Source organism: Sturnira hondurensis, unplaced genomic scaffold (assembly GCF_014824575.4).
Source record: "Sturnira hondurensis isolate 20B ecotype Veracruz unplaced genomic scaffold, ASM1482457v3 Scaffold0021354, whole genome shotgun sequence".
Classification (NCBI taxonomy): domain Eukaryota; kingdom Metazoa; phylum Chordata; class Mammalia; order Chiroptera; family Phyllostomidae; genus Sturnira; species Sturnira hondurensis.
The window spans coordinates 3,129,849-3,143,917 of NW_028093985.1; the positions used below are offsets into that span (position 1 = coordinate 3,129,849).

At 37.3% G+C, this 14,069-nt stretch overlaps 1 protein-coding gene across 1 annotated transcript in view; it reads right to left on the reverse strand.

Annotated features, from left to right (window-relative positions):
* Positions 1–14,069, reverse strand: part of ANKRD31 (ankyrin repeat domain 31) — a 126,137-nt gene that overhangs the window by 22,952 nt on the left and 89,116 nt on the right. The window contains 4 exon segments of the mRNA XM_037032396.1: positions 2,100–2,196; positions 5,897–5,984; positions 11,004–11,119; positions 12,502–12,664. Coding sequence (XP_036888291.1) covers positions 2,100–2,196; positions 5,897–5,984; positions 11,004–11,119; positions 12,502–12,664 — 464 coding nt within the window.

Below are 14,069 nucleotides of genomic sequence, written 5' to 3' on the forward strand. Positions count from 1 at the left end.
TAGCTGTTAGAGCGATGATGTCATCACACATCATGTGGCCTCAAGGAAATTCCATTGTACACTTATGAGAGAATGAGAGCAAAGAAAGGCAAATAACATCTAAATATTCTTATAAAAATAGTTTGGACTTCACAGACCCCTTGAAATGGTATCAGGGACCATTAGGGACCATCCTTTAAGAGCAACTGTTTTAAGGGAAGCAGTAACATAGATATCTGTTTCTTCTATCACAGTTTAGAGTTGTTGGTACTGAACTCCAAGTAGTAGAGGTAAGTAGAAGCAGCAGCAAGAAGGAATCAAATTAGCAAATAACTGGTAGCATAAAATGCAAGAAACTAAATAGAAGAAAAAGAAATTAATAATACAGTTAAAATCCGATGAAACTGAGCTCAGACAGAGAATAAAAGTGTTCTTTGGCTTACAGGCTTTTACATCTTACAGCAATATTAATAAGAATTTACACTTGAAACCCTATGTGATCAGGAACTTTCCAAAATTCCAGGTAACTTGTTAATCAAAAGGTATAAAGAAAAATTGAAGCTAGCCTTTTCTAAAGTCCCCTAGAAAATATTCTTTAGTCAATTTCCCATCTGTAGATCCTATAAGCTCGCTGGTTGTATAAAAAGGAATTTGTGATACTTATTCACTAGAGAGAAAACAAAATTGAGAAAAAGATTTATAAATAAAAATGAAAAACTGATTTTAAAATAAGTTCAGGAAAAATTTGAATATGCAATAGATGTCAAATGATTATAAGAGAAGAATATAAAAAAATTAGAAAGATTACATGTGAATAAAGAATAGTGTCAAAAAGGTATCTGCATATTCATTGCAGCACTATTAACAGCCAAGACATAGAAACAACCTAAGTGTCCATTAATGAATGAATGGATAAATAAAATGTAACACACACACACAGTAGAATATTATTCAGCCATAAAAAGGAAATCCTGCCATTTGTGACAACACAGATGGACTTTGAAGGCATTACGCTAAGTAAAATAAATTAGACAAAAAAATATACACTATGATTTCACTTATATGTGAAATCTAAAAACATAGGTATTTAGTATGCATGTATGTGTGTTTGTACATATGTGTGTGTGTGTGTGTATGACATAGATACAGACAAGAGATTGGTGGTTACCAGGGTTGGGGTGTGGGAGGTGGGCAATATGGGTGAAGGTGGTCAAAAGGTACAGACCTCCAGTTATAAAATGAGTAAGTTATGGGGATGCAATGTACAGCATGGTGGCTATTGTTAGTAATACTGTATTGTGCATTTAAAAGTTACTGAGAGAGCAGATCTTAAAAGTTCTTATCACAAGAAAAAAAAATAGGAGACATACGTAGCTAAGTATATGAAAAACTAATAAAAATAATATCCAAATAAGAAAAAAGTATATATATTATCTTTCCCAAAAAGGGATGAGAAGTGGTATATAAATAATATAATCATGATAAAACTTCTTAAGAGCCCTGAGAATTTAGAAGTATACAAAATGACAAAATATACACGATTAAACTGCTCAGGGGAACATTTATAGTAGCAAAAAGGAAAATTTTAATGTAAAAAATTTGAGTTTACTAAAGACAAAAAATTACTTTTGGGATTCATGACCAGAAAGGTTTTAGTAAAAATCTTGGCTGCACACAACTTTGCAAGATATGACAATGTCATGTTCTGAGTACTTCCAGTAGTAAAGAAAAAACTATCTTTCTGGGAAGTATAATTCCCCATGGTGGTACTATATTAGATAACCTCAAAAAGTTATTTTTGGCCCTAAGCAGTATTTGTGTTCTTTTTTTTTGTAGTTTTTTAAAAATTCTCACTTGAGGATGTTTATTGATGAAAGAGAGAGACAGAGAGAGAAACACTGATCAATTGCCTCCTGTACTCAGGCAACCAAACCCTCAATCTAGGTAAGTGCCCTGACTGTGGATTGAACTGGCAGCCTTTTGGTGTACAGGATGATACTCCAACTAACTGAACCACCCAGGAAGAGGATATTTGTATTCTTAAGAAACTCTAGGCCTTACTATTATAGCTATAAATACAAAAATCTGAAAACTCGAACACATCTATTTTTTTCACTCACCTGTATTTTTTAGCCAGATCATCCCTTTCTGCCTTCTGTTTGGCAAGCACAGAATCCATAACCTCTTTTATTTCTAACATCTTTTCAGTGTATTGTTCTAGAAACATGGTAATAAAGTAACAAGTCTGTTAATTAAGACACAGCAAACGTAAAATTTGGTCACATAGAATTCAGCCTTACTATTAATTTTATTATTTTCCTCCTTCTTCCCCAATATCGATGGCCCAGATATAAAAATCATGACTTATTAACTTGTATCACCCTATGGAAGTATCCTGAGATGTTCCAGTAAGAACACTGTACCAAGAAAGCAGCCAGGCTAGTTCTAATCTGGCTACCCCACTGACTAAGGTCAGTGAACCTAGGTGGGTCACATGACCTCTATTAATACTTTGATAACACTGTATATATTTGTGTGTGCACCTTAATATACCTATATGATGTATTGTTCTATATATTTATACTATATATAACTATGTTATACGAGTTTAAAAATAAGAATTGTGCTATCAGTTCTTCTCCTTTTTTTTTAGGTTTTATTGATTTTTTTAGACACTGGGGAAAGGAGGGAGAAAGAAAGGGAGAGATGTGCAAGAGAAGCATCGGCTGGTTGCCTCTCACATGCCCCCAGCTGGGGACCTGGACCACAACCCAGGCATTTTCCCTGGCTGAGAACTGGACCACGAACCTTTCAGTTCACAGGCCAGCACTCAATCCACTGAGCCACACCAGCCAGAGCCAGTTCTTGTTCTTAACACTTACGTAGGCTTATATGAAATCGAAGGTCACCTATAGATCTAACTGAAATAAGTTTTATAATAATTACTTATAATTTTCCTACTTTCTTCCATTGCCTCCTAAGTAAAGGCAGCATGCACTACCCCAGCCCCATTACAAATCCACAGTATTCACACATGAATACTGATTATGTCCAAATACGGATTCTGAAATAGGAAATTGAAAGGCTTAGACCAGATTTCTTTTAAACCACTTGCTATTCATTTCCACTTTGGCTTTGTTCCCCTAAGTTTCTATCTAATTTTTTAGATCAATGCATATTTTTCTAGATGATTTAGCTAAAGAAAATCAATGGTTAGAAATAACATGAAGTTCAGAGTTGGAATTTGTTCCAAAACCTGCCTTTGAAAGTCAGACAAATGATTTGAGAAGGAAAGAATCAGTGTTCCCAGAGTAGTTTTTGTCTCCCCCAAAAGGCTAGTTTCACAATGTGATACATGTGCTGAAAAAGGGGGGGGACGTCTATGATCATTAAGAATTTAAATATAAATTTGTTTAGCAGATTTGATACTGATATTTGCATTATCTGTGTATCCAGTCACATTGGGTTTTCTAATTTTAAACCACAGGTAAAAACAACATTATCATAGTAACCTCAAATATTCTGTTTGAGGGTGGGATGTCGGGGTGGGTGTGGTGGGGGAAGTGGTGGTGGGAAAATTGAGACAACTGTACTTGAACAAAAGTAAAAAGAAAAAAAGAAAGGATATAAAGATATTTACATGTGATATTTATCAAAGAGACATTAAATTAATAGTATCTTAGAAAGCCTAGAAACTGACCTAATATGTATGATAATAAGGCATATTAATGTATATGATAATAAGGCATTATAAAACAATGAGGATGAGAGGAATTATTCAACAGATAAAAGAGCAGAAAATACAGGAAAACTCTATGGAGAGAACTCCATTCTATCCTTATCTAACACCACACATGGAAAAGAGATTTTTGAAGTATATAGTTAAAATGCTCAGAAAAAATAACATACAAATTTTAAATGAACACTTTTTCTGCTAAGTTGAGGCACTAAAGATTATCTGGTATAAAAGTGAATGCAATACATCTAAAAGAAAAAATTACAAAGAAATGTACAAAATGGGATTCATTACTCTTAGACCCTCTCAGCCGAAGATATTAAAGGTGTCAGAATATGAAGGTAGTGAGTTTCCAAAGATATTTCTCTACAGAACTGTTGCTTCAGAGGGTGGGAATCCCCACCCTGAGCAGCAAAAGTGAGGGGTGTGGGGGTTTCTCCTGTATTTCAAGCCTAATGGGAGCATTTCTCTAAGGGTTGTTGAGAGCATAATAGCTTCCAGGTGAGGTGATAATGGACTCATATCTGGCTTTCTCCTTGAACACCTAGAGGCTGAGATCCTAAAGAGCAAGGAATTTCCACAGCAGGGCAGAGAAAGCTGCTGCTGTGTTGGAAATGTCCTCCCTTCCAACAGTGCGTCCAATATACCAGGATCCTGAAGATTCGATGTGGGGCCTGTCCTATGATCCTGCCTATGAGGGCTTCCACCTGAAGGCAGATAGATATGTAAGACATTGTAAATACTAAGTAAAATGTATAAATCATCATATTTCAGGGGGATATAAATTATTTTGGATTATTTTCCTCAAAGTATAACATGTACCATGTATTAGGCCAGGATGAATAGTAGAATGGGTACAATTTAAAAGGAAATGATTTTTAAAAATCTTCATAGCATAAATTAGGACAAGAGACGAACTAACAGTTGTATCTTGCTACATGAAAGATTGATGAGATACTTTAAATTATTTTTAGCTAACTTTTAACATTCAGATATGCATATATCAGGAGCTACTTTCCACCTTGTAAATCATAATTAAAGAAAACAGAGCTGTGCCCTGACTAGTGTTGCTCAGTGGACTGTCACCCCATAAACCCCTGTAAACCAAGAGGTCACTGGTTCGATTCCCAGCCAGGTCTCTGGCTGAGGGCATGTGAGAGGCAATTGATTGATGTTTCACTTGTACATCGATGTTTCTCTCCCTCTCTCTCCCTCCCTTCCCCTCTCTCTAAAAATAAATAAATAAAATCTTTTTTAAAAGTAAAAGTAGCTGTGAACTATCAAAGGTTTTCAAATACTGAGGTTTTGAGAAAATAAGATAATTAGGTCAGAAATTAGTCTAATTTGCTATCTTGAATCACTAATGTTTTGTAAACAGGAAGATATCTACGCAGTAAGACATATCTGCTCATTCAAAAGGTATGAGGATTTGCTTTGCTGTGTCACTACTACACATGCCTTTCCTAATTTGTTAGGGTTACCACAGTTGGGTGAAGCTGACAAGCCAAAGTAACATAATCTTGTCTCTAATCACTATCTTGTGCTTTGTGATCTTCATCTAGACATATCACCATAGTAGCTTATTCTTTTTTTTTTATCTTCACCCAGGGACATTTTTTTCATTGCTTTTTAGAGAGAGAGGAAGAGAGAGAAACACTGATGTAAGGGAGAAGCATTAACTCGTTGCCTCCCATGCATGCCTACACTGGGAATTACATGTGCCTGGACTGAAGATCAACCCCCCCCCACCTTTTGGTTACAGGACGATGCTCGGACCAAATGAGCCACACCAGCCAGATCCAGCAGCTTATTCTGATCATGGTTCTGAGTAGCTCTCAAGTGACTCATGCTACACCTTGAATCCAGGTATCTTTATCAACAATTATCATGATCTCGGTTCGATTCCCAATCAGGGCACATGCCTGGGTTGCAGGCCAGTTCCCAGCAGGGGACTCACGAGAGGCAACTACACATTGACACTTCTCTCCTTCTCTCCTTCCTTTCCCCTCTAACGATGAATAAATAAAATCTTAAAAAAAATTATATCAACTACCAGTTTGCATCATTGACTTCTAATAATCTCTCCTGACACTCTGCTCTCACATTTTTTTTAAAGGCCATTTTTTCAGTCACTGTGATAAGGTAGTAATGATTCAAACTTGAGTATGAATCCCTATTTACCTGCATCTTCAGGGGTTCTTATTTCAAACTCCAATAAATTTTCTTGTTTTTCTTCTATATCTTGTAGAATGGCACTGATGGTTTGATGCTATCAAATAAAAATATTAAAAACATTATAAGAAATTAGATGTTTCTAATAGGCAACTGACAAATGCACAGTGAAAGTGCTAAAGAAAGTGCTATTAAAAATACTACTTTATCAAATAAGGATGGAAATTTCACTACCAAAATGGCAGTGTAGGTAAATGTGCTTGTCTCCTCACACGACTACATCAAAATTACAACTAAACTGCAGAATCACCGTTATTCAGTACTGCCAGAAATCAAGCTGAATGGAAGTCCTACAGCTATGGAATTAAAAAAGAAACCACATTGAAACTGGTAAGAGAGACAAAGAGAACGGGCTGGTCCTGTACCCACATGTGGTAGATGAAAATCAGGAGGGATATCTTGGGAGTGAGGGGTCCCAGGTCCATACCAGGCCCCTCAGCCCAGGGTTTCAGTACCAGGAAGATAAATCTCTAGAATTTCTGGCTGTAAAAATCCACTGGGATTGAGCTTATGGAAGACAGAAAACTTCTGGAGTCCTGGGCAGTTCCTCTTAAAGGGCACATGCACAGACTTACTCAAATTACTCCTTCTGAGATCCAGCACTGGGGCAGCATGGTCATTTAACATATCTATAACCTTTAACTGGTTGCATAGATATGTTAAATAGCTGTGGTCCTGCTCTGAGCCAGGGGATAGAAGTGACTTCCACCCAAGATGTAACTGGGGGAGCCGGTCCCCCAGGTTACAGCGCCTGCGTGAGAGTTTGGAGAAGACTGGCTCCGTGACATGGGGCCATACCTGCCCAGACTCACAATGGCAGCCCAGTAAACTTGCAACAATACAGAAATATTGGCAGGTGTAACTGATCATGGGAGGAGTCGGAAATAGGAGTACAGAGGAAGATTGGTAAGGAGATTTAAAACCCAGACACGGCAGCCATTAAAGAGAGAGCCATATGGTTTTAGCAGAGTGAGGACCCCCTCTTGCCCAGGTGAAGGGGAGAGCCACATAGCTTTGCCAGAATGGAGAGCCCTGCAGCCAGGTGAAGAAGAAAGCCATGCGCTTTTGGTGGAGTGCAGACCCCTGCAGCTTTGGTAGAAGAGGCCTACTCGGCTTTGGGGTGCTCCCTTTGGCTGCACGGCCTGGGAAGCAGGAGGGACTTTGCCTGGAAAAATGGGTACAAAGAACCCTTGCCAGTAGACTGTGAGAAGGTGCCACATGACTTTGGATTAATTGGAGATGCTGCCTGGACGACAACACAGCTGATGGTACCAGTGGCCTGGAAAAATGGACTTGTGCTCTTTTCCTGAGTTACGGTACCCTGAATTAGGGCATGGGGAGAAGGGAGTGCTGTGTATGTAGGTGGATATTCTAGAGAACTTTGATATTTTAATGAAGACATTAGGTTAGGTCTGTATAGCTTTAAATAAACATTTCTTTTCCTTTTCACAAATCTCTGGCATTGAGAGATGTCTCTCCAACTGGGGACGGATGATGGGGCCCAGTAGGTGGTCCAGACAGTATTAGTATACCACCTTTGAAGTTCGGGCCTCAGTGTATCTGTTCTGCAACAGTTTTTGGCATCCCAGGGTGGGCCAAATATTTCACCCCTTCTTGGATCTCTGTTCTGTAACAAAATGACTCAAATTATCTGTCCTTTAATATATTCTCAATACACATTCATCTTTAAAGTGTGTAGATCATCCAAGCCTTCTAAGTATATTACTCTGAGATTTTACTTTGTTGCCCAGAAGGGATATGGAAAATGCACACAATAAAACCATCCAACTATGCTGAAAAGCAATCTCATTGCTATCATTTATAAAATGAATCAAAATGAAACTATAAAATACAAATATTAAAAACAAATAAACAATGAGCTTTACTTCTTTTTACAATGAATGGCTATGGTTATAAAAGCAAACTAAAGGTCTGAATTTGGGCCCAGGCTAAGCCTCTACCTACAGGTGCGGATAAAGAAAACAACTTCTGATGCTGGCTTTCTTTTCTCTTTTGCGTTATATATAGTGGATGCATGTCTTAGCCACCACTGGCCATAAACTTTCACTCCCATACCAGCCTCCATATTCCACCTTCATTACTGCTCAAGTATCTTAAAAAACAACCCCCCCCCCAAAAACCCTAACCTAGGATCATCTTTGGAACAAGCAGTTTTACACAGTTTATATTCTCCTTACTATAAAACTTCACTGTGATTTTATTCCAGATTTGCTATTTTTACTATGGCAGAATCGTCTTTGCCTCTGACACCTCTTTTAAATTTTGTACAATATTTCACAATGGTAAAAAGTACAGGCTCCAGAGCCAGACTGGCTGGAGCTTAATTCTGGCACTGCTTCTTAATAGAAATGTAATTTTGGCTTAAATTATTTAACCTCTCTTATTTTAGCTTCCTCATCTACAATAAGGAAAATAATGACAATAACAGGACCTACCTAGAAGGGTTATTATGAGGACTAAATGCATTAAGATAGTAGTTAAAGGACAGCTTGCCATATAGCAAGTACTCAGTGAATGTTGATTATTATTATCTCTGTACTTCTTAAATATGAGATAGAGGAGGAGGCTGCCTACAAGCTGTGATCTGATGGTAGTACCAAACTAAAAGCATCTCATTTCCCTTGTATGTGGCCACAGAGTCACTCCTCATTCCCAATCTGGTTTGAAATTCCTAATGTTCAAAATCAATTTTACATTTAAAGTCCTCGCATTTCACTTTAGTTTTTCTTTTTTGTAAAGTTGGTTTTCTTCAGACTCCTACATCTCCATCACACATTTTCTAGGGCTAGACATCTAAAATGATATACACCATTCCTACAGCAAACACCCATAGATTTAGTAACAATAGAGTGATTTTTCATCATGTTCTAATCTTTACATGAAAATATACCTGTAAGATACAATACAGTGGGCTGAGCTGATATATAAGGAACTACTACCAACACATGGAAACACTGGACAAAATACAATAAGCTTTAAACACACACACACACACACACACACACACACACACACACACTCAGAGCTAAAAATGGAAAAAGGGAAATTCCCTGGTGCCAGAAATAAAGTTAGAGTGGCCTGTTGAGGACTTTGGAACAAACACAGATATTAGGGGCTAGGTTTTCAATGCCCATAGAAGAACAGGAGATAAGGCCTCAAGCCTGCATGAGGCGGGAGTTATAATGGAGCTCCTGCAGGCTGCTAGCGGCCCTGCTGTTGTCCTTACAGATTAGATAAGGGTTAGAAAAACTCTCTTGTCACCTATCCAGGGCTTTAGGTAGAAGAGACCTACATTTGTCACACATGAATATGAGGATTAAATTTACAAAATGTGTGGTTCAGAAACCCAAACTGAGAAGTTAGCATGAAAATTGGTGTGCAACTGAGAGACCTCTAAGGCCCCAACAGAGGCAAATGTTAAACAGGAAGCCCAGATTCACCAAAATTCCCACAGTAAACACCATCACTGAAGAGAGACTGCAGTAAAAAAAATTACAAACCACGTGAAGAATCATGTTATGATGAAAAAGAGTCAAAAGAAGAGTTGAAAATACCTTTTGAAATGTTTGGGAAGATTTTTTTAATGAAATTTAAAAAATTAAATTCACTTAAATTAAATTCATTTAAATTAAATGAAATTTAAAAAATCTTTCCAAACATTTTAAAAGGTATTTTAAAATGTTAAAATATTGTAAGGCAAGAGCAGAACAGTTTTTTTGTTTTGTTTTCTTTTTTAAAAGTGTGAAAAGCAGAAAAATTCTAGAAATAAAAATAGTCATTAAAATGAAAGAGTCAACGTATAGACTGAAGAGATGAAAAAGATTTGAGGAGAAAAATAATGAATTGGAAGAGAAATTAAAGGAAATCACCCAGAATATAATAGGTAGAGTTAAAGTGATGGAAAATAAGAAAAATGTATTAGGACATATGAAGATGAGTCTAACAGACATCTCAATGGGAGTTCCAAAAATAGAGGATACTGAGAATAGAAGAAAGGCAATATTCAAAGATACAAAGACTGAGAGGTTCCAGAATACAAATGAGAAATGTCTTCGCATTAAAGGAGCATGTTTAGTCCTGAGTATAATTAATAAAAACATAGACACAACCCACTGAAACTGTAGAACATAAAAGAATAGGAGAAAAACATCTTAAAAACGGTGAGATTAAAAGCCAGATTACCTACAAGGAATTGACAATTTGGTTGACAACTGACTTTTCATCTATTACAACAGATACCAGGAAACAGGGCAAAATATTTTCAAAGTGCTGAGGCAAATGCAATTTAGCTTGAATACCACTTAATATAGAGATATAAATTAGATGATTAATCATAATTTGGGTTCAATGATGACATTTTCCCTCTCTTCACTAACACAAAGTGTGTAAGAGAAATGCAATCAACTTACATAGTCTTTCTCAAAACAGTATTTCACTGAGGGTACTACTTTGCTTAAGAAGCGAGTAGTGAGGATCTAGTTATGTTGTGTTTTTTGTCAAATGAAGTATATATATATCTGATGGATTAATATGTGTTTTATTGAGCAACTACTGTTTGCAAAAATATACCTTTACATGAAGGGTTTCATATATGGCAAACACAATCTATCACTATAAACCATGTGGGATCCAGGATGGCTAACCAGCTTGCTTTCCTTTCTGCTGTCTGAGTTTCGGAGTCTTTTCTACCTAGTATGTATCCCAGAAACTTTTAGGAAGTGGGACAATAAACACACACTATTACACTGGTAGTGTGTGTAGAACAAGAAGTAGCCAAAGAACCAAACCTAGGTATAAAAGATAGCAGCTAATCTACAACTCTTAATCAATGCAGATAACCACAGAGGAGAATTAACCACAGAACATATCTTCTTGGCTCATTCTGTTCAATCAGTCTTTTTTTTTTAAATGATAAAAAACATTTTCAAGCTGCATGTTCTTAAAAAGGAAAGCATGCTGCCAATAACGAAAGTCTGGCTGGCCCAAAGAATGGCACTTTCTAGGCTGAAGAACAAAGGATTTCAACTTCACTCACCATAGGAAGGCTTTCTCTTGTTTTTTCTTGGTGTGAAAGAGAAGGTGGATCAACAGTTTTTAAGTCATCACTATAACACGGCTTGTGTCTTTTGGCCTGGACAGTAGTAATTTTTACTTTAAGAAATAAAATTAGAAAATACAGTAAGAACATGAAAAAATTCAGCTTCATTTTATCAATTTCAATGGTGACAGAAATGGATAAATTACATCTACAATTATTATAATGTCCTAGTGTTGGTCAACACCTTGGTATTAATTATCAATTGACTAATTATAGCTAACATTTACTGAATACTTATCACATGCTGGATACCCAAACTCTTTTCCTGAATCATCTTATTTGATCTTCATATAAACCCTATGAAATAAGTAGCTTATTATATCAATTTCTGTAAATTGGAAAGAGGAAAGTGAAGCTTGGAGGGATTTAGGAGGTTGTCTAATTGTCACACAGCTAGAACTGAAACCAGATCTGATCCCAAAGTCTGTGCTCTTAAGCACTATCACTACTACTTATTGTAAAGTTCTCTCTGACCCTTCCCCCATTCTGGGTTTCCTTTCTCCATTGCCTCCTATATCCCCCATCCCTTTGGGAGTATCTGACCAAGGAAATATGTGCACAAGAAACAACAGACAAGTTGGAAAAGATAAAGCACTTCATAACAGAGTGCTCAATAACTTCACATGCAAGGCTTCTCTTAAGCTGAGCTGATATACAAGTAAATCATGGGGCCTGAACCTTCAGATATGGCTGTGGAGAGGGACAGACATGGATGGGGATCTAAAAAAGACCCTGATGCTGTGGACTTACCATATAGTGGCAGACAATGCAAAGAGGAACCTTCTCTCAGTTTTGACCTTGACCTACATGTGATCTAACTTACTAGTAAAACATGACAGAATGATTATCCCTCAGCAATTGCTTATATTATTTAAATTCAAATCACTGCTAAAAATGGTTCATAAAATTTTGCCTGGCTGTATATTACCTTCAAATATTTTTCACTATTATATTACACACATACCCATATATTTACTTAATAAATCCATATTCTAGCATTAGAATGTTAGATTCTTTAAAAGCTGGCATTAGTCTACCTTTTATATGAATCATTAGAAATTTTGAAGTAATGAAATCTTAGTTGCAGACTGTTTAGTAGTATATTCTTTTCTATCCTCACTACAGATAAACCAATCTGTGTAGTTTCAGTTACATCTCTATGTCACACCCAATGGTAGGTTGATTAATGTTTGTTTAATGAATAGTATGGGTTTTATTTCAACACGAATTCCAAGTCAAATAGGATCATATGATTTATAAATTAAATCAAGTTTAGAAATTTTACTTTCTAAAAGTAAACGTTTTTTCAAGAGTTTAAAACATACAAAACATCTATTCACATTATAAAACAATTTATACTACAAATATACAGAATTTACTTTTCTAAGCAGAGGTATACATCTATAGAAACAGTAAGCAATACTGACATACATACCAGTGGCTATAGCGTTATTCTGATCTCTATTCTCAGTCTCAATGGCACCATACGATTTTAGCAGCTCCTTCATTTTTTCACCATCTGCTTCATCTAAAGCAGTCCTCTGTTTTTGACTCTTTTGATTAGGGTTTGATCCATGTTGCAGTAGAATCTCAGCTGCCTAGAAGATATTTTCCCAAAGTTATCTCTATTGACACTTTAGATCAGTAATTTCTGCTTTCATTATAAGACACCACTGCAAAGTGTTGAAAGTTATCAGAAAAGTTTTCAAATTCTGGTCAAGAATATTTGTTAAGATTGATATAACTACAAATGAACCCCCTGATTTGGCCTGGTTTGTTCCTGTAGGGACCAAATATGATGCCATGGAAGTACCAGATATACTGCCTTTACTGCAGTAAGAGGCAGACATTGGTAGACTGTGTTCAGAAGGTTCATTCAATTTCTTTAACAGAGCCCTTTGTCCTCCTTTGTTGGGAAGCACCCTGCCTGATTTCAGAAGCTGTAACCCTGCCATGACTAAGGCTGAGTGACCTTCAGACCATGAGCCACTAAGGAGACAAAGCTTATCTCCCTGGCAGGGGCGCTGCCTCTGCTCCTTTTACTTCGCTCTGATGGGCCCCCAATGCTTGATCAGTTAGCCAATGATGGGTAAGATTCCTCAAGGGAGGGATGACTAAGATAGGCATGATCATGGACCCCCAGGGAAGGATTTGGAGGCTACAGAAAAGGGGTGATGAACCTTCACCCCTTGACTTTTACATAGCTTGAGTCCTCCCTCATTCTGTCTGCAAGAAGTCTCCTAATCTCTTGGCTGCCTTACTTCCCCTACCTGACTTAAGCTTGAAACAATGCTGGTGGTGGGTTCCGCCCTGTGCTGGAAAGGGCAACCAGACCTAAGAAAGAATATATAAAATCCTGTGAAACCTGTTTTGCTTAGAATGCTCTCAATTAAATGATAAGAGTCCAAGCAGGAAGTAAGTTTGTTCCTCAAAGTTTTATGGCCCTTTAGTTATTTGACCCTGACTCAAAATAAGCCCTCAGAGTTCTATGCATGTTATCCATTGTTTGATCCTTACTGCCTGACAATGATTAATGAGCTTTACCTATACTCCTGTGCAAAACAAACCCAATAAAAGCCCACTGAGGAAAAGGCTCTTGGCCCTTTTCCTTTGAGAGATTGGCCACCTTTCCTCCCCAAGCAGATCATGTCTTGGTAGACTTATTCTCATGGGGGTGGGAGGGCCCTGTAGGCAGGAGTCCTCCCCCCCCACACACACTACCTCCCACAAGCTGCTGGAGGATGGGTGGAGAGGGGAGCAAGAATCATTTCACAGTCCTGGCTGGTGTGGCTCAGTGGATTAAGTGCCAGCCTGCAAGCAGATAGGTCTTCGGATCAATTCCCTGTCAGGACACATGCCTGGGTTGCAGGCTGTTGCAGGAGTGCAAGAGACAACCAACTGATGTTTCTCTCCCTTTAACAAATAAATAAAATCTTTTAAAAAACTTTAAAAAAACCACTTCAGAACTATATTATATTATAAACTGTCTTATAAATTGCCATT